General features: G+C 41.4%; 1 protein-coding gene across 1 annotated transcript in view; it reads left to right on the plus strand.

Moving 5' to 3' along the window:
- The window catches only part of IQGAP1 (IQ motif containing GTPase activating protein 1), a 256,627-nt gene that overhangs the window by 227,429 nt on the left and 3,628 nt on the right, over positions 1 to 25,570 (plus strand). Inside the window, exons 31-37 of the mRNA XM_073618560.1 lie at positions 6,549 to 6,651; positions 6,845 to 6,980; positions 9,058 to 9,145; positions 14,852 to 15,064; positions 17,116 to 17,282; positions 17,601 to 17,717; positions 20,659 to 20,767. Coding sequence (XP_073474661.1) covers positions 6,549 to 6,651; positions 6,845 to 6,980; positions 9,058 to 9,145; positions 14,852 to 15,064; positions 17,116 to 17,282; positions 17,601 to 17,717; positions 20,659 to 20,767 — 933 coding nt within the window. The remainder of the gene's footprint in view (positions 1 to 6,548; positions 6,652 to 6,844; positions 6,981 to 9,057; positions 9,146 to 14,851; positions 15,065 to 17,115; positions 17,283 to 17,600; positions 17,718 to 20,658; positions 20,768 to 25,570) is intronic.

A 25,570-nucleotide genomic window follows, 5' to 3' on the forward strand; every position in this document is an offset into this window, starting at 1 on the left:
GAGCTCCAATAAGCATGGAGGAGCAGAGCAGGAGAGATTCTGACTGACAGTCAGCAGTTCTCCGCTCAGGGAGGAGTGAGAACCGAGCCATCGGAAGGGTTTGATCGCTCGGTTCTCAGTAAAGAGATGCCAGGGGACAGATGCTGCATCCACCTAGGTAAGTATGAATAGCCAAAAAAAGAGAACCCATACTTCTCTTTTAAAGCTATTCTTATTCCATAGGACAAAGAATGCCAGGAAGGAATAATAATGCTTAGTGGGGGATATCATACAATTACTCTTTTGTTATTGAGACAGGGATAAATATTGTAAAACAAAAAATAGACATCGTTTTTTATATATGCTAGAAAAAAATATTGTAGTCTCCCAAAATCATACCAAACCCTCCCCCCCTCCCCCCCACAAACACACAATCTACATTAATATAAAAAAAATTCCGGAGACCCTGTAGATCAATGCAGTTATAAAATAATACAGTGTCCACATGAGGTTTCTAACACATCCCACAGTTTACTAGTAGCAACACCAATATAGGCTTTTAACACCGACAATGGCATTATGTAACTAGAACAGGGTGGTTACAGAACTTTCACACCTCCCAAATTGGACAGGTAACATCTACACATTTCATGGTGATTTGGATTTAGGGGTTTTAAGGTATGGATATAAATGTTTGGGTGCCTTGCTGACACATGTTAAAACTGAAAAAGATGTTGGATATGCAACAAAATGTCTTCAACGTTACAGTACAAATCCAGTTATATGTGACTAAGGCTGGCCATACATTATTCAATTTTCTTATTCAATTTCCATTAGATTTACTGTCGACTGTGCAGTGCAAGGGCCTGCCTGATTGCATACAAATTGAAAGTGTTTTGGTTTGACCTCATATTTTATGATTTTGGTAAATCTAAAAGAAATTTAAACAAGAAAATTGTATAATGTATGGAAATCCTTGGTTCCTAGATTTACATGGCTAAATATGTGAATTGTCAAATTGCTGGGGTAGAGATGTTAAAGCCGCATTATATACAGAAGACCAATGGTGTCAAATTGTCCCACCTTTTTTCAAGTATGATGATTCCATCTTGACGTAGATAGCTTTTTCTTGCTTCTTACGAATCCATTGCCATCTGTCCAAAAGGTGCACCTTTTCCCAAAAGAGTAGGAAGACTGCTGAGTTTTGCCCTATAAAATTAGCCATCCTAAGATGGACCATTCATTTGTTGAGAGGTTATTTTTCTGCCCAGTGTGCGGGTCTTTGCATTTCCTACTACACTGCACTGCATATACCAAGTTACTTTGCTTGTGCTTGGATGTTTCGTCTTCAGAATGTACAAGCTTCTGTCTTTGTGTTTTGATGGGATTTCAGGATACAGGAATGCGATGTTTGTTAAAGAGTCTCCTGCCACTCCAGTTACACATGGGGTGTTTTTGCTTGAGCCTGTGGGTGGTTTAACAAAGGCCTAGTCTGAGTAGCCACAGGCTTTAAAAAAGCACTCTTGAGAGATGTCTGTATTCCTTTAGTCTTGTTCCCATCTCAGCCGAATGCTGCAGAGGCCTAATAACCTCCAGTTTATGTTCCAATAGGTGATAGGAGTCAAAAATATGATACTGGTCTACATGGGTAGGTTTCCTGTAGACATCCATGTCCAAATCACCACATGCTTGATGTGTAACACACAGTCCAGAAAGGGTAATGTGTTATTTTGTGTAGTTTGCCATGTAAACTAGAGGTATTTGTCCACTGAGTTTGTGTGCCTTGGTTGTTCCCCTGAAAGAGTTCAAAGGCTCTCTTCTCCAACGATTCCAAGTACAGGTTAGCTACATACAGGTGATTCCTTAGCTGTTTTAACCTGGCTATTTGACCACAATCCACATCTTTAGCCATCTAAATTGAAAAACTAAAGCTGGCCATATAATATCGGTAGTAGAATTTCATTTTAAGAATGTTTGTTTGATTTTTTAGTGGGTTCAGTTCGATGTTCCTTTTCATCTGCAGCAATGAGAAAATTTGAAGGAACGGGATGAGAACTTTTTTGCACAAAGTTAGTTAGATGAATAGGTGATGAGCCGGTGCCTGGTTTCCTCCAGACATGATGCTTGCTATTCAGGCCAGAGAGTTCAATCTTTGTTTCATCAGACCAGAGAACATTGTATGTGGTTTTCGTTCGGGAAAATCTGTTCATTTCCACTTGGAATGGTAAAAGCGAATAAAGTTTTGAAGTACTTTCGAATGACATTCGTCAAGTCATTGAACATATTTAGATTTTTTTTTATAAATGTTTGTATGAACTTTCATTTGGAAAAATCTACTTGTGTATGGCCAGCTTAACACCTATGCAGGCTTCCTGACACCATCAACTACTATTAGACCTACCATGACCTGGATTAGGGCACGTTGACACCAGAAAGTGGTGTGGGGGAGGCACGTTTCCTACATCACACATAAATGCGTTGCGCTGGCGGCATTATTTGTTAATGGCACCCCAAACGCATCTCGCAAACATAGTGGTCCCTCGCACTCCAGGTTGGGCTGTCAAAACCAGAACGTGAGGGACCACAGAGACTAGTGTGTACCAGCCCTTATTGAGAATCTACAGTGCATCCGGAAAGTATTCACAGCGCTTCACTTTTTCCACATTTTGAAATGTTACAGCCTTATTCCAAAATGGATAAAATTCATTATTTTCCTCAAAATTCTACAAACAATACCTCATAATGACAACGAGAAAGAAGTTTGAAATCTTTGCAAATTTATTAAACATAAAAAACAAACAAAATCTCATGTACATAAACATTCACAGCCTTTGCTCACTACTTTGTTGAAGCACCTTTGGCACCAATTACAGCCTTAAGTCTTTTTGAGTATGATGCTACAAGCTTGGCACACCTTTTTTGGGCAGTTTCTACCATTCTTCTTTGCAGGACCTCTCAAGCTCTCCATCAGGTTGGATGGGGTGTGTTGGTGCACAGCCATTTTCAGACCTCTCCAGAGATGTTCAATCGGGTTCAAGTCTGGGCTCTGGATGGATCACTCAAGGACATTCACAGAGTTGTCCGATAGCCACTCCTTTGTTATCTTGGCTGTGTGCTTAGGGTCGTTGTCCTGTTGGAAGATGAACCTTCGCCCAGTCAGATCCAGAGCGCTCTGGAGCAGGTTTTCATCAAGGATATCTTTTATCATTCCCTCGATCCTGACTAGTCTTCCAGTTCCTGCCACTGAAAAACATCCCCGCAGCATGATGCTGCAACCACCAAGCTTCACTGTAGGGATAGTATTGACCAGGTGGTGAGCGATGCCTGGTTTCCTCCAGACATGATGCTTGCCACTCAGGCCAAAGAGTTCAATCTTTGTTTCATCGGACCAGATAATTTTGTTTCTCATGGTCTGAGAGTCCTTCCGCTGCCTTTTGGCCATCTCCAGATGGGCTGTCATGTGCCTTTTACTGAGGAGTGGCTTCCGTCTGGCCACTCTACCATACAGGCCTGATTGGTGGAGTGCTACAGAGATGGTTGTTCTTCTGGAGGGTTCTCCTCTCTCTACAGAGAAACGTTGGAGCTCTGTCAGAATGACCATTGGGTTCTTGGTCACCTCCCTGACTAAGGCCCTTCTCCCCCGATAGCTTGATTTGCCTGGGCTGCCCACTCAAAGAAGAGTCCTGGTGCCAAACTTCTTCCATTTACAGATGATGGAGGCCACTGTACTCATTGGAACCTTCAATTCTGCAGAAATTTTTCTGTACTCTTCTCCAGATCTGTGCCTCAATACAATCCTGTCTCGGAGGTCTACAGACAATTCCTTGGACTTCATGTGCTCTGACATGCACTGTTAACTGTGGGACCTTACATAGTGAGGTGTGTGTGCCTTTCCAAATCATGTCTAATCAACTGAATTTACCACAGGCAGTGGTGTAGTGGTTAGCACTTTCACCTAGCAGCAATAGGGTGGCTGGTTCAAATCCCGACCACGACACCATTTGCCTGGAGTTTGCATGTTCTTCCTGTGCCTGCGTGGGTTTCCTCCGGGTACTCCGGTTTCCTCCCACACTCCAAAGACATGCTGGTAGGTTAATTAGGCCCTGTCTAAAAAATAGGCCAAAAATATGTGTGTGTAAGCGTGTCGGGACCCTATGGGGTAAAGGACCGTGCTATACCGCAGATGGACACCAGCGGCAAAAGCTCCCTGAGCCCATTCAGTTCGCATAGGTAGCACTATACAAGTCACTCAATTATTCACAGGTCGACTACAATTTGTAGAAACTTCTCAAGGATGAGTAGTGAAAACAGGATGCACCTGAGCTCAATTTTCAGTGTCATACTTATGTACATGATTTTTTTCATTTTTTGTTTTTAATAAATTTGCAAAGATTTCAAACAAACTTCTTTCACGTTGTTATTATGGGATATTGTTTGTAGAATTTTAAAAGGAAAATAATGAATTTAATCCATTTTGGAATAAGGCTGTAACATAACAAAATGTGGAAAAAGTAAAGTGCTCTGAATACTTTCTGGATGCACTGTACACAGACATAAATAATCATGGCTAGACAAATCTCAAGAACTAGTCAGACAACATTCCGATTAATTGCGCACTCCGTGCAGGGCTACATAGTTACATAGTAGGTGAGGTTAAAAAAAAGACACAAGTCCAACCTATGTGTGTGATTATATGTCAGTATTACATTGTATATCCCTGTATGTTGCGGTCGTTCGGGTGCTTATCTAATAGTTTTTTGAAACTATTGATGCTCCCCACTGAAACCACCGCCTGTGGAAGGGAATTCCACATTCTTGCCGCTGTTACAGTAAAGGAACAAAATAAAAGGATGGCTAGTCTGTGCTCAAGGTGCCACATCCAATAATATAAAGCGGAAAGAAGGGGTTCCCCTAAGTGGACTTTTCAGGCAACCAATAATATTCTAAAAAAATATATATGCAAGTATAAAATAATATCAACAATTTTATTTAGACATGATTAAAATAAGATGAAACATTGATAACGCTGGTTTGTTACAGTACAATTCATTACTATCACCATAGATGAAAGATTTTTTTAAAAGACCTCCTTACATCCAACGCGTTTCGGGATACGGTATAGTCCTTCTTCATGTGAGCACATACCCTGCTGTCATCTGCAAAATCTGGACACGGGGTTGGAGATCCCGTCCCACCCAAGACACTGTGGTATCTCCAAACTACAGAGCCCCATGATGAAATACCAAAACCTGGAGAAAGCTGTGAAAGCAGTCTTCTCCAGTCCACATCTATGCTCTGCAGTCTTGTACCAAGCAAATGTGCACACCCTGTGTCCCCCAAACTACCAATTTTACCGTAACAGCATCTCCTACTGTCACACTTTGTAGTGCCCTTATGTTTCCTATTTGTGTGATTTATACTGAAGCCAATTGACCTGTGATCGCTGTTTCCTAAATCTCCCCATATTTCCACATCCGTGATCAGGTCTCTATTGTTGGTAATCAGTAGATCTAGTAACGCTTTGTTTCTAGTTGGTGCGTTTACCATCTGACCCATGAAATTGTCCTGCAAGACTGGCGAGCCTTAGACGAATGGGTGGTTCCCTCCGCCCAGTCTATGTCTGGATAATTAAAATCCCCTATTATGATAACACTTCCCATCTTTGCTGCTAATCCAAATTGTGATAGGAGGTCTGTCTCCCCCTCCTCCCTCAGGTTAGGGGGCCTATAGCATACTCCCAGCATTATTTTTCCCTTAGCTTCATCCCTTTGGAGCTCTGCCCATAAGGATTCCACCTCCTCCCTAGCTCCCTTATTGATGTCATCTCTCACATTCACTTGTACATTATTCTTGATATATAGGCATACCCTTCCCCCTTCCCCTTTTTTACCCTCTCTATCCCTGCAATAAAGGGAATACCCTTGAATGGTTGCCAGCCAATCATGAAAGCTGTTGAACCAGGTCTCTGAAATTCCCACAAAATCTAAATCCTCCTCGTACAACAGTATCTCTAGTTCACCCATCTTGTCCGCCAGGCTCCTGGCATTGGTGAACATGTCACAGACTGGTCGCATACTGTCCTCTTATTGTGTGTTCCGAGATTGCAAGTAGGACTTGTTACTATACTTACCTTGGGCTTATGTGCTTTAGTCAACCTACCACTAATGCCTCAAATACTACCCTCTGGAATATGTTCCTCACTGACTATCTCTACCTCTGGACCCCCCCCCCCCACGTCGCCTAGTTTAAAAACCCCTCTAACTTTTCGGCCATCTTCAGAGCGCTTTTGGGGATGTGCACCCGCACAGATGTTACGTTGAGATACAGCGAGCGCATGTCCCAATAGATGCAAAGAACACCTGTGCATTCTCTTGCTGGCACGGAAGTAATTGCCCCATGTAAATGGAGCCTTAACACGTCAGCTGGGACCCAACTATGTGATCTTTTCATATACCAGTTGTAACACATTTTCCCAGGCTATTCCCTGATGTATTTTGTCCACTGTTTTTAATGTTTGAATGTTTTCTTTTTCCATACTAATTGTTAACTTTTTATTTATTTTTATACAGCTCCTCCTAGACCATCAGGATGCAATAGCACCAGAGCACAATGACCCTATTCATGAGCTACTGGATGATCTTGGGGAGGTTCCTACAATCGAGTCTCTTATAGGTGAGATCTTTATCTCTGGCATAATTTATGCTAAAGAATTAGTGTAAAAAATTTAGAGCAAACATAGAAGTACAGTCAGTAGTTTAGAGTGCAAGTTCGATGTAAAGTTATAGGATATTTGAACCTTTTAAAATAGAGAAAAGGTGATTATAATGACTATGGTTATTAATATTATTTTGCCTTTCTCCCCCAGGAGAAGGACCAGGAGCAGGAGCAGATTCCAACAAGGAGTCACTAGCAAAGACTGAGGTGTCTCTAACACTAACCAACAAGTTTGATATCATAGGAGATGAGGATGCAGAAAAGAACGCAAGGACTATTCTATTAAAGTGAGACTTTCTTCTGTTTACCGTGTAATACATGATTAGCAAGTATTTGTACCCTTCCTGATTTTTTTTTTTTTTTTTTGCATATTTCTCACACTTAAGTGATTCAGATCATCAAACAAATTTTAATATTACACAGATAACCAGAATACATCCAAGATGCAGTTTTTAAATTATTTCATTTATTAAGGGAAAAAAGCTGTTCAAACCTGCCTGGCCCTATGTGAAAAAGTAATTGCCCCCTCCCGTGCTGAATCATGAATAAACTATGATTAACCACAATTTTTTGGAAAGCGGAGTTAAATTTCACTTGCCACACCCAGGCCTGATTACTGCCAGACCTGTTAAATCAAGAAATCACATAAATAGAAGCTGTCATGACAAAGTGAAGCACACTAACAGATCACAAAAAGCCACACATCATGCCACAATCTAAAAAAATTCAAGAACAGATTAGAAACAAAGTAATGTACATGTAACGGTCTAGGAAGGGGTTCAAAGCCATTTCTATGGCTTTGGAACTCCAGTGAACCACGGGGAGAGCCATTATCCACAAATGGAACAGTGGACAGTGGTGCAGTGGTTAGCACTCTCACCTAGCAGTAAAAAAGGGTCGCTGGTTCGAATCCCAACCACGACACTACCTGCCTGGAGTTTGCATGTTCTCCCTGTGCCTGCGTGGGTTTCCTCCGGGTACTCCGGTTTCCTCCCACACTCCAAAGACATGCTGGTAGGTTAATTGGCTTCTGTCCAAAAATTGGCCCTAGTATATGAATGGGGACCTTGGATTGTGGGTAGGGATTGATGTGAGTGTGCGATGTTCAGGGTTAGGGACAAGGGTCAGGGTTGTAGACCCACACTCACTCAGGTTGAACTGGATGGACTGGTGTCTTTATTCAACCTTACTAACTATGTAACTATGTAACTATGTGAACCTTCCCATGAGTGGCCGGCCTACAAAAATTACTCCAAGAGCATGACGACGACTCATCCAGGAGGTCATAAAAGAACCCAGAACAACATCTAAAGAACTGCAGGCCTCACTTGCCTCAGGTAAGATCCGTGTTCATGATTGAACAATAAGAAAGAGACTGGGAAAAAATGGCATCCATGGGAGAGTGCCAAAGCCACTGCTGACCAATAAGAACACAAAGGCTCATCTCACATTTACCAAAAAAACATCTTGATTATCCCCAAGACTTTTAGGCAAATATGTGGACTGATGAGACAAAAATTTTACTTTTTGGAAGGTGTGTGTCCTGTTACATCGGGCATAAAACTAATACAGCATTTCGTAACAAGAATATTATACCATCAGTCAGACATGGTGGTGGTAGTGTGATGGTCTAGGGCTGTATTGCAGGTTCAGGACCTGGATGACTTGCCATCATTGATGGAACCATGAATTCTGCGCTCTACCAGAAAATCCTGAAGGAGAATGTCAGGCCATCAGTTCCTGACCTCAAGCTCAAGCACACTTGGGTTATGCAGCAGGATAATGATCCGAAACACACCAGCAAGTCCATCTCCAAATGGTTCAAACAAAACAAAATGCAGGTTTTGAAGTGGCTTAGTCAAAGTCTGGACTTAAATCCCATTGAGATGTTGAGGCATGACCTTAAACGGGCCGTTCATGCTCAAAACCCCTCCAATGTGGCTGAATTAAAACAATTCTGCAAAGAAGAGGGGGCCAAAATTGCTCCACAGTCATGTAAATGACTCAATGCCAGTTATCGCAAATGCTTGATTACAGTTGTTGCCGCCAAGGGTGGCACAACCAGTTTTTAGGTTTAGGGGGCAATTACTTTTTCAAATAAAGCCAGGCAGGTTTGGACAGCCTTTTTGCCTTAATAAATGACACCATAATTTAAAAACTGCATTTTGTATTTACTTGGGTTATCTTTGTGTAATAATAAAATTAGTTTGATGAGTCATTTAAGTGTGACAAATATGCAAAAAAATAAAAAAATAGAAAGGGGGCAAATAATTATTTATACAACTGTATGTTCTGGCATCAAGTAATAGTTAAAAAAAATAATATATTAACAAAATATTAATTACAATCTCTTTTTCTTTTAAGTACAAAACGCTTGATTGTTGATGTCATTCGGTTCCAACCTGGGGAAACTTTGACAGAAATCCTGGAGACTCCAGCAACTAGAGAACAGGTAATTGGTCTGCCCAACACATTGGCAATCTGTAGGAAATAAATAGAGCGGTGCTGATTTAAGTCAAACACTGCACGATATCCAAGGAACAAAGCAGATAACACTAATAAAAGGTGAGAACACCATAAAAAGAAGTTTAATGCCCAAATTATTTTTTCACATTGTAAAATGAACATTGACATACCTACCATACAAACATAGTTGTTTGGATAAAAATTACTTTTGTTATACTTCGTATAATTAGCCTTATTCTTCCACCCTCTTGCTGCTCCGCATGTGCAATGTACGTTTCTGGCATTTTTTGGCGCAGGGGTATTGAATTAAAGTATGATAATAAGTACTTGTGCGCACACCAAAAAATTAATAATCCAACAATAAAAAATTAAAAAATCCCTTAAAAACGTCAAATAAGAAAAAGAATAGCAGCCACAAATAATAGTGTTCACACACCTAAAAACAATTAATAAGAGAAATAAATCTGCGGCGCTTATCTAAAAAACAAATTCCTGAGACGCCAAGAATAAAAAGCTGGTATGAAAAATGCCAATAAAGAACTCAAACAATGACAATGATTCTAAGGTGCGTAGATAACTGATAATAGTAAAGGAATAATGCTTAAGTGCCAAAGCCAAATACAGGACATGTAAAGCAGCAATGATAATTGTCAAGCTCAAAGGAGCCAAGGATAATAACCACAGATGATAATGTTCACACACCCATAACAAATGATATGGGGGGTAAAAATGCGGCGCTTAGCTCAATGGGTATATTCCTGGGATGCCAAAGGAAAAAACAGTGGACACCGAAGGAATAGATGCCTGTAAGAAGATGCAGGTAGCAAAAAAAATTCCTATGATGCGTGAATAACTAATTATTACCTCAAAGAGATGAACTATGTAACAAAGGAACTAATAACCACACCAGGAAAAATAAATTCCAGGTAAGGATCCAGTTCATGTACATTTATATTCCACCATTTTTGTGCAATCAAGAATCATAACAAATAAATGTTGCATCAAAAGAGTGCAGCTAATTAAGGGAACTAAATGACTGAGATCCAGATAATTAGTGACCTCTTTACAGACCTTAATTGTAAACAGCAATAAATATAACTCGTGACTCAAACAACACAGTGTTCCTAAAACATATGTGCAAACAATAATTCTGTGCAGCATCCAAAGTGAAGGCAAGTGAATGAAAAAATATTAAATAAACATTACGGTCCTAATAATTGAAACACAAATTCATATAATAAATAATGTTTAAATATTCCATAAATCTAAATAAATAAATCCATAAGTAAAAATAATTGAAAGCAATAATATCTCTGAATAAATTATATAAAAATACACTCTATAGATAATAATGTGCAAATATTTGTGCAGCATCCAAAAATTGATACTAAATAAATATGTATCTAGTTAACATAAAATGTGTCAAATCGGACAATTATTTCTACTAAGTGAACAATGTGTCTTCCATAAAAAATAAATAAAAGTGAACAACTAATAACACACCAGAAAAATAGAAAAAACAGTGTTCAGCATAAATATCACACTAAATGTGATACCAAAAAGTGTCCCAAAGTAAATCGTTTCTAAACTAAAAAAATGTATATGCAAAGCATCCCATTCCTATCTCCTTCGTGATGAATCAAAGAAAATTATTTCACATATCCCCAGTGAAGGAAAAAAACAGGTGTATAAAGAAAGCCAGTTCCCCCAGCCTCTCACCTCCTGGCTGAGCGATAACAGCCCAAAAAAATCCTCACGCAGTCTGTGCCTGCAGGTGGTTTTGAACGCTGTCAGCTCCCAACAGGATAATATCAGCCTTGGTGTAGATGGTAAAACGTCTCCCGATCTCCAAGTCTCTCAAGCAGTGTTCGTTGCACTCGCTCTCTCAATGTCAGCTTTGGATTCTATGCTCCATGTTCTGTGTACGCTCCGGCTCCCTTCACAAGTCTCCACTTGTGGAACATGGAGCATAGAATCCAAAGCTGACATTGAGAGAGCGAGTGCAACGAACACTGCTTGAGAGACTTGGAGATCGGGAGACGTTTTACCATCTACACCAAGGCTGATATTATCCTGTTGGGAGCTGACAGCGTTCAAAACCACCTGCAGGCACAGACTGCGTGAGGATTTTTTTGGGCTGTTATCGCTCAGCCAGGAGGTGAGAGGCTGGGGGAACTGGCTTTCTTTATACACCTGTTTTTTTCCTTCACTGGGGATATGTGAAATAATTTTCTTTGATTCATCACGAAGGAGATAGGAATGGGATGCTTTGCATATACATTTTTTTAGTTTAGAAACGATTTACTTTGGGACACTTTTTGGTATCACATTTAGTGTGATATTTATGCTGAACACTGTTTTTTCTATTTTTCTGGTGTGTTATTAGTTGTTCACTTTTATTTATTTTTTATGGAAGACACATTGTTCACTTAGTAGAAATAATTGTCCGATTTGACACATTTTATGTTAACTAGATACATATTTATTTAGTATCAATTTTTGGATGCTGCACAAATATTTGCACATTATTATCTATAGAGTGTATTTTTATATAATTTATTCAGAGATATTATTGCTTTCAATTATTTTTACTTATGGATTTATTTATTTAGATTTATGGAATATTTAAACATTATTTATTATATGAATTTGTGTTTCAATTATTAGGACCGTAATGTTTATTTAATATTTTTTCATTCACTTGCCTTCACTTTGGATGCTGCACAGAATTATTGTTTGCACATATGTTTTAGGAACACTGTGTTGTTTGAGTCACGAGTTATATTTATTGCTGTTTACAATTAAGGTCTGTAAAGAGGTCACTAATTATCTGGATCTCAGTCATTTAGTTCCCTTAATTAGCTGCACTCTTTTGATGCAACATTTATTTGTTATGATTCTTGATTGCACAAAAATGGTGGAATATAAATGTACATGAACTGGATCCTTACCTGGAATTTATTTTTCCTGGTGTGGTTATTAGTTCCTTTGTTACATAGTTCATCTCTTTGAGGTAATAATTAGTTATTCACGCATCATAGGAATTTTTTTTGCTACCTGCATCTTCTTACAGGCATCTATTCCTTCGGTGTCCACTGTTTTTTCCTTTGGCATCCCAGGAATATACCCATTGAGCTAAGCGCCGCATTTTTACCCCCCATATCATTTGTTATGGGTGTGTGAACATTATCATCTGTGGTTATTATCCTTGGCTCCTTTGAGCTTGACAATTATCATTGCTGCTTTACATGTCCTGTATTTGGCTTTGGCACTTAAGCATTATTCCTTTACTATTATCAGTTATCTACGCACCTTAGAATCATTGTCATTGTTTGAGTTCTTTATTGGCATTTTTCATACCAGCTTTTTATTCTTGGCGTCTCAGGAATTTGTTTTTTAGATTAGCGCCGCAGATTTATTTCTCTTATTAATTGGTATTGAATTAAAATTCCCAGAGGTCGGTCAGCAACATTTTCTTCCAGTAGTGGTCCAAAATTCAACAACAGAGACACCTTTCAATTACAGTCTCCTTATTTTCACATACCAACAGACAAAAACATATGGGAATCCTACTGGAATAAAGAGTGTAGGACTCGCCTAGTAGTACTAGGAGGTTGTGTATCAAAAATCTGAGATAAAAACAAAAGATATAACACACCAAAATTTATTGAATTTATCCCAAAAAATGCTAAATCAGTGATTAACACCAGGCTGGCCCCCCCTCAAGTGCTTAATGCGCTTTACAAGCGTCAAGCGTTTTTCTGCCAAAACGCTGCTCCTGGACGCACTGGCAGTGGGGTTTTTTTTCCTGCTTCTAAAAGCCCCTGCCACTAAAGGCTACAGTGAGGGGGGAAATAGTTTTTGATCCCCTGCTGATTTTGTACGTTTGCCCACTGACAAAGAAATAATCAGTCTATAATTTTAATGGTAGTTTTATTTTAATAGTGAGAGACAGAATAACAACAAAAATTTCCAAAAAAAAAAAACGCATTTCCAAAAAGTTATACATTGATTTGCGTTTTAATGAGTAAAATAAGTATTTGACCCTTTCGTAAAACATGACTTAATACTTGGTGGCGAAACCTTTGTTAGCAATCACAGAGGTCAGATGTTTCTTGTAGTTGGCCACCATGTTTGACCACACCTTAGGAAAATCCCACTTCTCTTTGCAGATCCTCTCTAAGTCATTAGGGTTTTGTTTGCAAACTCAAACCTTCAGCTCCCTCCACATAATTTCTTTGGGATTAAGGTCTGGAGACTGGCTAGGCCACTCCAGGACCTTAATGTGCTTCTCCTTGAGCCACTCCTTTGTTGCCTTGGACATGTGTTTTGGATCATTGTCATGCTGGAATACACATCCACGACCCATTTTAAATGCCCTGGCTGAGGGAAGGAGGTTTTCACCTAAGATTTGACGGGACATAGCACTGTCCATCGTCCCTTTTGATGCTGTGAAGTTGTCCTGTCCCCTTAGCAGAAAAACAGCTCCAAAGCATAATGTTTCCACCTCCATGTTTGACAGTGTTGGGGTCATAGGCAGCATTCCTCCTCCTCCAAACACGGCAAGTTGAGTCGATGCCAAAGAACTCGATTTTGGTCTCATCTGACCACAACACTTTCACCAGTTCTCCTCTGAATCATTCAGATGTTCATTAGCAAACTTCAGACGGGCCTGTACATGTGCTTTCCTGAGCAGGGGGACCTTGCGGGCGCTGCAGGATTTCAGTCCCTCATGGTGTAGTGTGTTACCAATTATTTTCTTGGTGACTCTGGTCCCAGCTGCCTTGAGATCATTAAGATTCTTCCGTGTAGTTCTGGGCTGATTCCTCACCGTTCTCACGATCATTGAAACTCCACGAGGTGAGATCTTGCATGAAGCCCCAGACTGAGGGAGATTGACAGTTATTTTGTGTTTCTTCCATTTGCGAATAATCGCACCAACTGTTGCCACCCTCTCACCAAGCTGCTTGGCGATGGTCTTGTAGCCCATTCCAGCCTTGTGTAGGTCTACAATCTTGTCCCTGACATCCTTGGACAGCTCTTTGGTCTTGGCCATGGTGGAGAGATTGGAATCTGATTGTCTGATTGTGCTCCTAATCTCAGCTCGTTACCTGTATAGACGACACCTGCGAGCCAGAAATCTTGCTGATTGATAGGGGATCAAATACGCATTTCACTCATTAAAATACTAATCAATTTATAACTTTTTTTAAATGCGTTTTTCTGGATTTTATTATAGACTGATCATTTCTTCTCATTGTGCAAACGTACAAAATCAACGGAAGTGGATCAAATACTTTTTTCCCCTCACTATACTAAATATCTATGTGTGCATGGACACATAGGCTAACAGGAAGGGGCGTTTCAAAGCAGGGGAAAAAAATGCCAGACGCCCCTAAAAGCGACAGTAAAAACCTCCTGTTTGCATGAGGCCTAAAAGTCCAGCTATGTGCCCATTCGCATCCATGCATATCTTTTTGTATGGTATATTTTTTGCCCGTGGATGTGCATTGAGGACCCATTCAAAATGAATTGTCAATACACCGCAACAAGCATTGATGCACAAAACAGCACACGTTGTTGTGAGCATGAGTGTGAATGGGTCCTTAAATGTTATTTTTTTTCATTTTATCACCCATTAAAATCTGTTTGACCCGTTCATAGCTCACGTGGCATGTTTTTAATTTTCCAGGAAACAGATCATCAGAGAGCCATGCAGAGGCGAGCCATTCGAGATGCAAAGACTCCAGATAAAATGAAAAAGGCCACATCTCTAAGGCAAGACAACAATCTAACAATTCAGGAGAAAAAGGAAAAAATAAAATCTGGACTCAAGAAGCTCACAGAGCTCGGAATGGTGAATCCAGAAAGCCGGTACCAGGATCTCATTAATGACATTGCCAAGGTAAATATCCAGAGGGCCACACAATAGCAGCACTTTTTCATGCATTGAAGTGCATTGCATCGAGTTAGACAGTCCACTCATTGGCTATAACACACCGCAACACCTAAAAATTTTGATCCAGCCATATTTTTTATTGCAGTGTACACCAAGGAGATACTGGGGTAATAAGCCCCATCATTTGTGTCCGTAGCAGTAATGGTTACTCCCGGTGTTACTGCCAGTGGACACAATAATGGCCCCCTGTATTGATGTCTGTAACAATAATTACACCTACATAGGTGATCAGTGTTGTGCTATTTAAACACCTTCATTGATGGTCAGTGGCAGTGTTACTTAACTTGTTTGCTTTGTTTTGTTGTTAGTCAAGGTAAGAGGACACTTCACTAACCATCAATGTATAAAGGCACTTCAGAATGACCGCCAGTTTGGTGGTCAGTGATTAAGTGACCTTCTCACATTGGTTAGGCAGGTTGAGTCGTCGCAGAATGGCAAACTCAGTCACATGTTCCTACTGAGTTTCAAAACCACCTTCTGCCCGCCTGTATACACACCCTGCCCCACTACTGATTCAGCATGCGATTCACTGACATTGCAAACTGGGGGTGGGAACAGGAATTGGCAGAGGGTGGGACCAGCAGGTACAGTTGGGTATGTGAGCAGGCAGGCGACAGGGCTAGTGGGCAACTCTGCTAATGCTTAAACCTTTCAACTGGTGACTGACCCAGCCCAACACATGGCTGGCTGCTAGGGTTGTCACCTCATCCCTTTAAACCCGAACACATATGAATTACACAGGTTGAGGCTAATTTAATGTAGATAAGGCACCAAGTGAGTTTAATTACCACCTTAATCAGCCACAGAACCTGTGCAATTAATATGTGTTTTTGGTTTTAAAGGTGGCAATCCTACTGGCTGCACATAGATTGCCAACAAGCTGTGTCTTGGGAACCAGGGCTATTTACAGTGTAAGAAACATTATATGACTGTATAAGGCACCTGGCACAGAAGATAAATCAGAAATGTAAAATTTAAAGTGGTAGTAAACCACACTTTTTTTTTTTTTTTTTTTTAACCCTGCAAGACAATGGCATAATGTGCTAGCATGCACCACATACTAGCACATTATGAAATACTTACCTTAGAAAGAAGCCTTTCAGCTGCGCGCTATCACTGCTGACAGGGCTTCCATCTTCACCCGGTCTTCCTTCTGGCTTCACGTGCTCCAGCCACCTGGTTGCATGCACGCGGGAGTCACAACCTGCAGCACGGAGCTCTGAAGGGACGGCATTGGTATGTCATCCCTTCAGAGCGCATTCGCCTGTGAGATCACCAGCTGCATGCAGTGTGAATATCTCCTAAACAGTGCAAGTTAAAGAGGAGTTTCACCCAGGGGGGCCGTAAAAAAAAAAAAAAAATTAAAAGTCAGCAGCTACAAATACTGCAGCTGCTGACTTTTAATTGGACACTTACCTGTCCCTGGGTCCAGAGATGCGGGGGATCGAAGCCCCGCTCGTCCCCCCCTCCGCTCGTCGGCGCCGGCATTTCAACTGTGGGCGCCGGGCTGTGGCTTCACAGCCTGGCACCCACTGCGCATGCGCGAGCGGCGCCGCGCGCCGTGATTGGCCGCTCAATCACCTGGGACCTGTAATGGGTCCCAGATGATTGACAGGAGGGAGGGAGCAGAGCGGAGCCCTTCCTGTGCCAAGTGGGAAGTGATGTCACCAGCCCAGGCAAAGGAACAGGCAGACTACAAGGGATCACCTAGCAACAGGCATTTAGAGGTAAGTGAAAAAAAAAAATATCCAAATGTTTTTTTGGTTTTTTTTTAGAATTTTTCCAGGTATTTTTGTTTTTTGGGTGGAACCCCACTTTAAGGAGATATTTACTATACCTACAGGTAAGCTTATTATAGGTTTACCTGTAGGTACAAGTTTAAAAAAAGAGTTTACTACGACTTTAAAACAAAAAAAAGAAAACTTTAATGAACAAGTATGCAATAAATAAGTCTGTTCTGAATTGTAATTAAAAGCTTACTGTGTTTTCTACTTCAGGACATTCGTAATCAAAGGCGATATCGACAAAGGAGAAAGGCTGAACTGGTGAAGCTGCAGCAGACTCATTCTGCTCTCAACTCCAAAGCTGTGTTTTATGAAGAGCAAGTAGACTATTACAAGAGTTACATCAAGACTTGCCTGGACAACCTGGCAAGCAAGGGCAAGTAAGTACAAAATATATTTCTTCTGTGATTTGGAGGGGCTCGGCTTGACTTGTGTATTCAACACAAAGGGACTATGTTAAAAAAAAAAGTGTTGTTTAGTTTCTCATGGCAAGCAATCAGACTTTATAATTGGTCAGTTTCAGAACATGACGATTTTAGATTGGTTGCTGCTGAATGTTACAGATTATTTTTTGCTTTTTAAATATTGGATATGATATACGGCAGTTCAATTCTTTCTTTTCCACTCTCCATAAAAAAAAAATAAAAAAATACTGTAATTTGGAAACCTTCTGTTTATTTTTTATTGCCTAACTTCAGAGTGTCCAAGAAACCAGGTGGGATGAAAAAGAGCAAGAAGATATCTCTGAAATACACGGCAGCCCGGCTCCATGAGAAAGGTGTGCTGCTGGAGATTGAGGATCTACAAGTAAACCAGTAAGTGTATGCGAGCCTGCAGACGAGTGACTGTATACATAAAACTTTGCCCTTTTCAAAGATATTATACTGCAAATGCCAGATTGTGCACACTTAACCCAACTCCATGCTGCTAAGCAATCTCCTTGGTGGCTTCAGAAGTCCACTTAGTCTTTTATGGGCCTGAAAACTAGAATAAGGTAAATTGCAGAGTGCAGTCCATCCGTTGGATAAACGTGGCAGGACAAAGATTTTGAAGTGGAAAATCTGTGTATTGAGAGCCATGAAGGCAAGTTAATATACAGAGTAAACGTAGCGCATGGATGGAATGTAAATCCAAAAATATTGTACATAGTAATTTGGTGTTGATAGAAACAGCATATGAACAGGAAAGTGTACTCAGGGTAACCAGTTATATAACAAATGAAAACCATAAAAAAATGTAAAACCAAGCCCCCCCTTCTCCCCCAGAAAAGAAGGGGTTGACCAGATAAAAAACGTCATGCAGTGAGCCAGGGTCCCGATGCAGTGGGGGCCTAAGCATTTGGAAAATAAAAGGTACTCCCGAGTAGTACGCATGAAAAGAGAGGGGAGAATATCTTGACCATCAAACTCCACAAGGTGGGTCTGACTAATCAAGTGTGTGACACTCGTTTTCTAAACCTGGGTACACACTATTTGTTTTCAGTTCAACCCAGTGGGTTGAACAAAAGAAAACTCTCAGCTCCAGTCGGAGCCACTATACTAACTATGAGTAGTTAGTATAGCGATCTCCCCTGTTGAGCTATTGTGTTCTGACAGGAGGGCGGCCCCCTCGTCAGAACACTCCGATCAGCGCTCTCTGCCATGCACGTCTGACAGACCGACATACACACAGATCAAATGTGGGATGTTTTAGTCAAGGGAGCTTTAGTCCCTTGTTCATCGATCGTCTCCTTGCAACTGTGCTGACATTCCATTAGCCACTGACCAAAGGGAAAGAAAATAAGCTAAGATAGATAGATATACATAAGACTGTTTGTTAGCAATTTGATTTTGTACTTTTGGGCAGATTACTGAGTAGTTTTATTTCCTTAATCTTTGTCCCTAGAAATATACCAGTTTTGCTTATCCACAGAATGAAATGCAGATAATTAATGTAGGATAAATACAGTATGTGTGTGTATATGTATGTATGTAGAATATATATATATATATATATATATATCTATCATATTGAAATGTGTGGGGGTTTGTGGGATTTCACGGATGTGTAGACATGACACAGCTCTCTGCCAGGCCCTAGAGAGGCAAAGACCTTCTGTGTGTCTGCACATGCACCAATTTAGAATATGAGTATTATAATACACTAACATGACACTTCATTGTCATTCTGTTAACTAGGATCCTGTGTCTCTCATATTTATGTACCTAGCCCTTTCTACTAGTGTTGTCTTGGGTATTTCCCGGCTGCATTTCAGCCATCTGTGCTATGAGAGGATCGCCCTGTGTAACTCCCTTCCCTTGAGCAACTCCTTTCCCCTTTAACCCACAGCTGCTTCCATCTGGGTGCTGAGGATTGCATCAGTGCTTAAGCCTGTCTCTTGCTCACCTTCCTTCATGTGTTTCACCATATCAAGATTATGCTAAAATGTTTCCTTTTAATAAGCATCTAGTTTCCTGTTGATCAGACACTGAGGAGTCGATTTGCTAAAACTGGAGGAAGCAAAATCTGGTGCAGCTGTGAATGGTAGCCAATCTGCTTCTGTGCAATTTAAGCTTTTACAAAAAAAAACATGGAAGCTGATTGGTTTCTATGCAGAACTGCACCAGATCTTGCACTCTCCAGTTCTAGTAAGGATCCTTTCACACCGGCTTTCCGCACAGCGGACTCCGCTTGCTCAGTGGGGGGGTGGATCCGCTGAGCAGGTGGATGACAGGTCAGTCTCCGCTACCTGTGCTGAGTCCGACCTGTCAGAGTCCCGCTCTCCTCTATGGGGAGATTCGATGAAAACAAGCCACCTGTCAGTTTTCATCTGATCTGATCCACCAGATGGATGGAAAATAGGGTCACCATCCGTCTGGATTTCACTGAGAGGATCGGAAAAAAGCGGGTGAGACTGCTGACGTCCGCCGCTCCATAGAGGTGAATGGAGCACCCGATCAGGTCCGCCTAAAAAACTTACAGGCGGACCTGATCGGAAAGGCCATGTGAAAGGGCCCTTAATCAACCTCTAAGGCTGTGTTCACACTTGTGCGATGCCAGTCAACGCATGTGATTCACAACGCATTGCTGTGCAGATCACATGCGATGTGAATTGAGCCATACAGTTTGTATGGCTCAATTTGGCTGAATTTGCATCGCATTCGCACTACAATCGTGCAGGACCCTTTTTTTTTGGTCTGCACTGTGTTCACACCTTTGTGATCCGATTCCTGCACCATTTCACAGTTCGCACTGCGATCTGCGAAATGATCTGGGGGGTGTCATTAACTTAGGATTGACACCTGCAGCGGTTCGCAGAGGGCAATGTGTAACACCAGGGATTTAGGTGCGATGTGGGAATCGGCACTGGAATCGTACTGGTTCCCGCATCGCACAAGTGTGAACCAAGCCTTAAAGTCTATAAATATGTGTGTGTGTGTGTGTGTATATATATATATATATATATATATATATATATATATATATATGAGAGAGATATCTATAGATATATATCTATCATGTACAGTGAGCCACTTCTTTAGTTTGCAGTCCTGAAATTTGTAAGCATTTCACCTGTCACACAAGATTTAAGAATTTTGTTCTCATGAGATGACATACAAGACGGGGATGGGGAAATTCCAGTATGTTGGGTGCAGAATTTCATTTGCTGTTTTCAGTGCTGAAGGTGACTTTCTTTTTTAATCACATGCTGTATTTATGTGCTGCTAAGGTGTCTGCCTGACACACCCTCACAGTTGTCATCTGTTGTCTATACAGGTTTAAAAATGTGATCTTTGAAATATCTCCTATGGAAGAAGTTGGTGATTTTGAAGTGAAAGCCAAGTTCATGGGTGTTCAAATGGAAACATATATGCTGCATTATCAGGTATCTCATTTGAGTTTTGTTAATTTATTATCTATAACATTTACTTACAGTCTGCCGACAAATGAAAGACTGCCTCTTTAAATATAGCAGAGAGATGTCTGGATTATTAGTGCTCTAAAGATGTAATTCACATTTACTTACTGAAAGATTAAACCAAACTTAATCATATTTTTTAAATTAAGTAGTAGTACTTATACACGCACTGGCCACTTTATTAGGTAGACCTTGCTTGGAATCCTTTTTGCCCTCAGAATTGCCTTAATTCTTTTTGGCATAAGTTCAAAAGGTGTTGGAAACATTCCAAAGCGATTTTGATCCATATTCACATGATAGTCTCACGCATTTGCAGATTTGTTGGCTGCACATCCATGATGCGAATCTCCAGCTTCACCACATCCCAAAGGTACTCTATTGGATTGAGATCTGGTGACTGTGGAGGCCATTGGAGTTCAGTGACCTCATTGTCATGTTTAAGAAACCAGTGGTGAGATGATTTGAGCTTTGTGACATGGTGCATTATCCTGCTGGAAGTAGCCATCAGAAGATGGGTACACTGTAGTCATAAATGGATGGACATGGTCAGCAACAATACTCAGGTAGGCCGTGGCGTTTAAATGATGCTCAATTGGTAGGAAGAGGCCCAAAGTGTGCCAAGAAAATACCCCCCACACCATTACATCACCACCACCAGCCTGAACCGTTGATACAGGGCAGGATGGATCCATGCTTTCACGTTGTTTACACCAAATTCTAACCCTACCATCTGAATGTCGCAGCTGAAATCGAGATTTGCCAGACCAGGCAACATTTTTCCAATCTTCTATTGTCCAATTTTGGTGAGCCTGTGCGAATTGTAGCCTCAGTTTCCTTAGCTGACACAAGTTTGGTTGTAACAAGTGATTATTTGACTTAATGTTGCCTTTCTATCATCTTGAACCAGTCTGATCATTCTCCTCTGACCTCTGAAATCAACAAGGCATTTTCATCCACACAACTTCCGCTCACTGGATATTTTCTTTCTTTTCGGATCATTCTCTGTAAACCTGAGAGATGGTTGTTTGTGAAAATCCCAGTAGATCAGCACATTTTGAAATACTCAGACCAGCCCGTCTGGCACCAACAACCATGCCACGTTCAAAATCACTTAAATCCCCTTTCTTCCACATTCTGATGCTTGGTTTGAACTTCAGCAAGTCGTCTACAACAAATCTAGTTGCCTAAATGCATTGAGTTGCTGCCATGTGATTGGCTGATTAGCAACTTGTGTTACCAAGCAATTGAACAGGTGTACCTAATAAAGTGGCCAGTGAGTGTAAATGACTTTATAAAGAGAAATTATGACTCGCAAAACAGACAAGAGGCCCTTTCTTGTTAGGTTGGACTCACCTTTGCAATTAGTTACTGCATACATGTTAAAGCGGAGTTCCACCCACTTTTGAGAGGTGGTCTTAAACAAAAGACCACCTCTCCACCCCTCATTTTTTTTATATTAAAATTTTTTTCTTTTTCTTCTAACATACCTTTTTATGAAGTACAGCCTGTACTTCCGGTCCACAGGCACAGGACGTCATATCCTTTTTGTGTGGCGATCCCACCCTCACCCCCGCTGTCTTCTGGGATGTGTGTCCCAGAAGACAGCTGGCCATTCACAAAGCGTTGCGCGACTCGCGCATGCGCAGTAGGAAACGGGCAGTGAAGCCACAAGGCTCCAATGCCGGTTTCCCTTAGTTAGAATGGTGGTGCCTGCACCCGATCCGATGGATGGATCGGCCTGGGGGGGGGGGGGCGACATCGTGGGCTCCCTGGACAGGTAAGTGACCTTATTAAAAATAAAAAATATGCAGGTGGAACACCACTTTAACGTACGTAGAGGTAAGGCAGCTCATTCATTGTAAATGGGCTGAAAAGCACCTCAGTGGACCTTTGTAACGCACATGCAACTTTTCTTTTTTTTTGTGGCACTCCGCAGGGCAAAGATAGTTCACATTTGTGAATTGTAGCTTCCAAAATGCAGGTCTGTTGTGGTGTATTGAATGTGCATTTCAAACTGTAAATATGTTTTACCACAAAGCAAAGATGTGAATCCAGCCATAATCTTCTAGTTTGATACCCATTCTAGTGCTGCCTCTGTTTTTTTTTTTTTTTTTTTTTTGGTCTCACAAGAATGATCTTTAAAGGGTTTTTGTGTAGTGGTAGTGTGAAAATATATATATTTTTTTTCCTAAGCCTGAGTTTTAAATGCCATACCCAAACCCTGATGGCCTAGACATGAAGAGATAGCCTGGAATGTGTTCATTGGGCACTAGGTTCCATATGCCATCCTTTACAGACCATCATGTACTGGTACAAGTTAGAGCTTTCCAGGTCCAGAGCCATGCCATTGCTTCAGTACTTGTTCTATCTCTGAAGACTCAATCTGTTGAGTAGGCCATTTAGGCTGAAGCACCAGGAGCTACATTGTTTTTTCAATATTTGCGCTATTGGGTGCGTTTTCTAAATTTTACAATGGAAGGGTTGATGCTGAGGGACTGAGCACTGACCTCATCTGCTGCCTCACCTTTTGAGCCTAGTTGCATCAGCTCCACTTGGTTGCAACATGCCTGTACATAGACACAGTGGAGACCGTCTCGCTGCTATGGGTGACCCCAGCAAATATTTAACAGTTCTGGAGGCATCCACTTGGTATTGCCAGAATCCAGTGGTCTCCCTCAGTTTTTCAACAGGCCTGGCTACCAGTTGCTGACGCAGATTCAGAGTTCCTACAGCTTATCTCTAAAGAGACTGTTTTTGAAGTACAGCAGTCTCCAACCATTACAAAGGGTTGTTTTGGCACTTCTTGGTGCAGCATGTACTGCTCTGCATTTGGAGGATAAGCCTGCTGTTTCCAGCCCTGAGTCTTTCAGTGGTCCTATATCTGCAAAAACCTCTCCATTGCATCTGCATTTGCATTTGGAAGTACCATTGCATTTGGAAGTACCCTGAAGGGTCCTTGCCCCCACCTGGGAGTATCTTGGATCTGTTTCCCTTTTAGAGGGAATTCGATAAGCTGTGGAATATGCAACTGTAGATCTGATGGTGGTTTAACAGGAAAACCACTAGACAGATGGAAGACATTCCTACCTTTAAGGATTCTACTTGCAGGCAGCTAGAATCCCTCTTTCAATCCCAGTTTGCTCTTGTGGGTTCTGCCCTCCGTCCTATACTGGCTGTGATCTAATCTGTCAAAAGGTGGCAAATAGAAAATCCCTGAAAAGGGATATCTCCACATCTGGGGTAGACCTCTTTTTAATTGAGCATGTTCAACTGATGTCTGGAGCCTTGCGTTTTCAGTTGCGATGGCTTGTTACAAGTTTCTGTCACACATGTGTCTGTCTATTAAGATACACTGGGCACTCTGGTAAAGGTGCTGGAATACTGATGCGGTATCCAAAGAGTATCTGACTCGCTTGGCCTTCACTGGACAATCATCTCTTTGGTCCTACTTTTCATACTATCATCAAGGATTCCACGGGATGCCAGAGTGTACTCCTGGCCAACTTAGGAGATCTAGGGAAAGGTCAGCTAAAGCCAGTTTTTCTCTTTTATCTACTTCTGCCCCAGGCCCACTTAGACAATGCCTCTTTATACACAAAAGCTACTACCATTGCCTCTGGCACCCTCTTCCCCTGTTTTGTTGGGGGTTTGCTCATTGAAGAGCCATCAACCCTGGGGCTACTGTTTTGCCCTTCAGAATAGGCTGGGCATCATCCGCTGCCATGCCTTCAACGAGAAGGAGTCCTTTCTGTATCAGGCAAAGTAGTCTGGTTCCTGCGCTGGACGATATTGTGAGTCTCTGCCTCACTCGTACTGATGCCCTTAAAGCGATTGTAAACCGCTGTCCGCCTTCTTTTTTTTTTTACCTGCAAGGTAAAGGCATAATGTGCTAGAATGCATTGCATACTAGCACATTATGTGAAACTTACCTGAAAACGCAGTCATGACTGGAGACCGTTTCCATCTTCACCCGTCTTGCGTCCAGGTTTGCGGACTCCAGGTCTGTGACTGGCCGGAGCCGCGATGCACGCGGGAGCCGCCAGTCACGACTTAGGGCTCTGAAGGAATGGCACGGGTGGCCGTTCCTTCAGAGCGCATGCACCAGTGATGTCACTGGCTGCATGTACAGTAAATATCTCCTAAACGGTGCACATTTAGGAGATATTTACAATCCCTATAGGTAAGCTTTACTATAGGATTACCTATAGGTAAAATTTAGTGATGGAAGTTTACTTCCTCTTAAAGGACTATTTCATGGAAACTGGTTTCCCTTTTCTGGTATCCCTCGCCTGGTATCCTGTGGACATAGAGGAGAGATTTAGGCACCTAGGCCTTTAATGGCTCTGGGCCTCCCTGGATTGTCAGTAGGAGGTACACACAAGTTTCCTGCTGCAGGTATGCTCTGAGAGAGTTTGTGGGACCACCTGGGGATAGGTCCTCCTCCTTTGGCTGATCCATAGCTTCTTAAAGAAGGTTCTTTAGATGCTTTGCTTTGTTCTGTCCTTAATCAAGCCATTACTTAAGGGGTTGAAAATGTTTTATTATAAGAACATCATATAAGATACAGAAACAATACATCAAATGAGAGAGTGGGGCAACGAGTCTGCAGAGTGGCTATCGCCTATAGCTGGACTTGTGCTTTTAAAGATTGATGATACAGAAGACTGCGGTAAATGTCATAGTGAAGCATGAAATGAAAGCTATTTCTTTTAGCTGTACTGCAAAGATGTATGCCCCTTGCTCCATGGCTGTTGATACTTCTTTGAAATT

The sequence above is a fragment of the Aquarana catesbeiana genome, linkage group LG03 (genome assembly GCF_042186555.1).
Source record: "Aquarana catesbeiana isolate 2022-GZ linkage group LG03, ASM4218655v1, whole genome shotgun sequence".
NCBI lineage: Eukaryota > Metazoa > Chordata > Amphibia > Anura > Ranidae > Aquarana > Aquarana catesbeiana.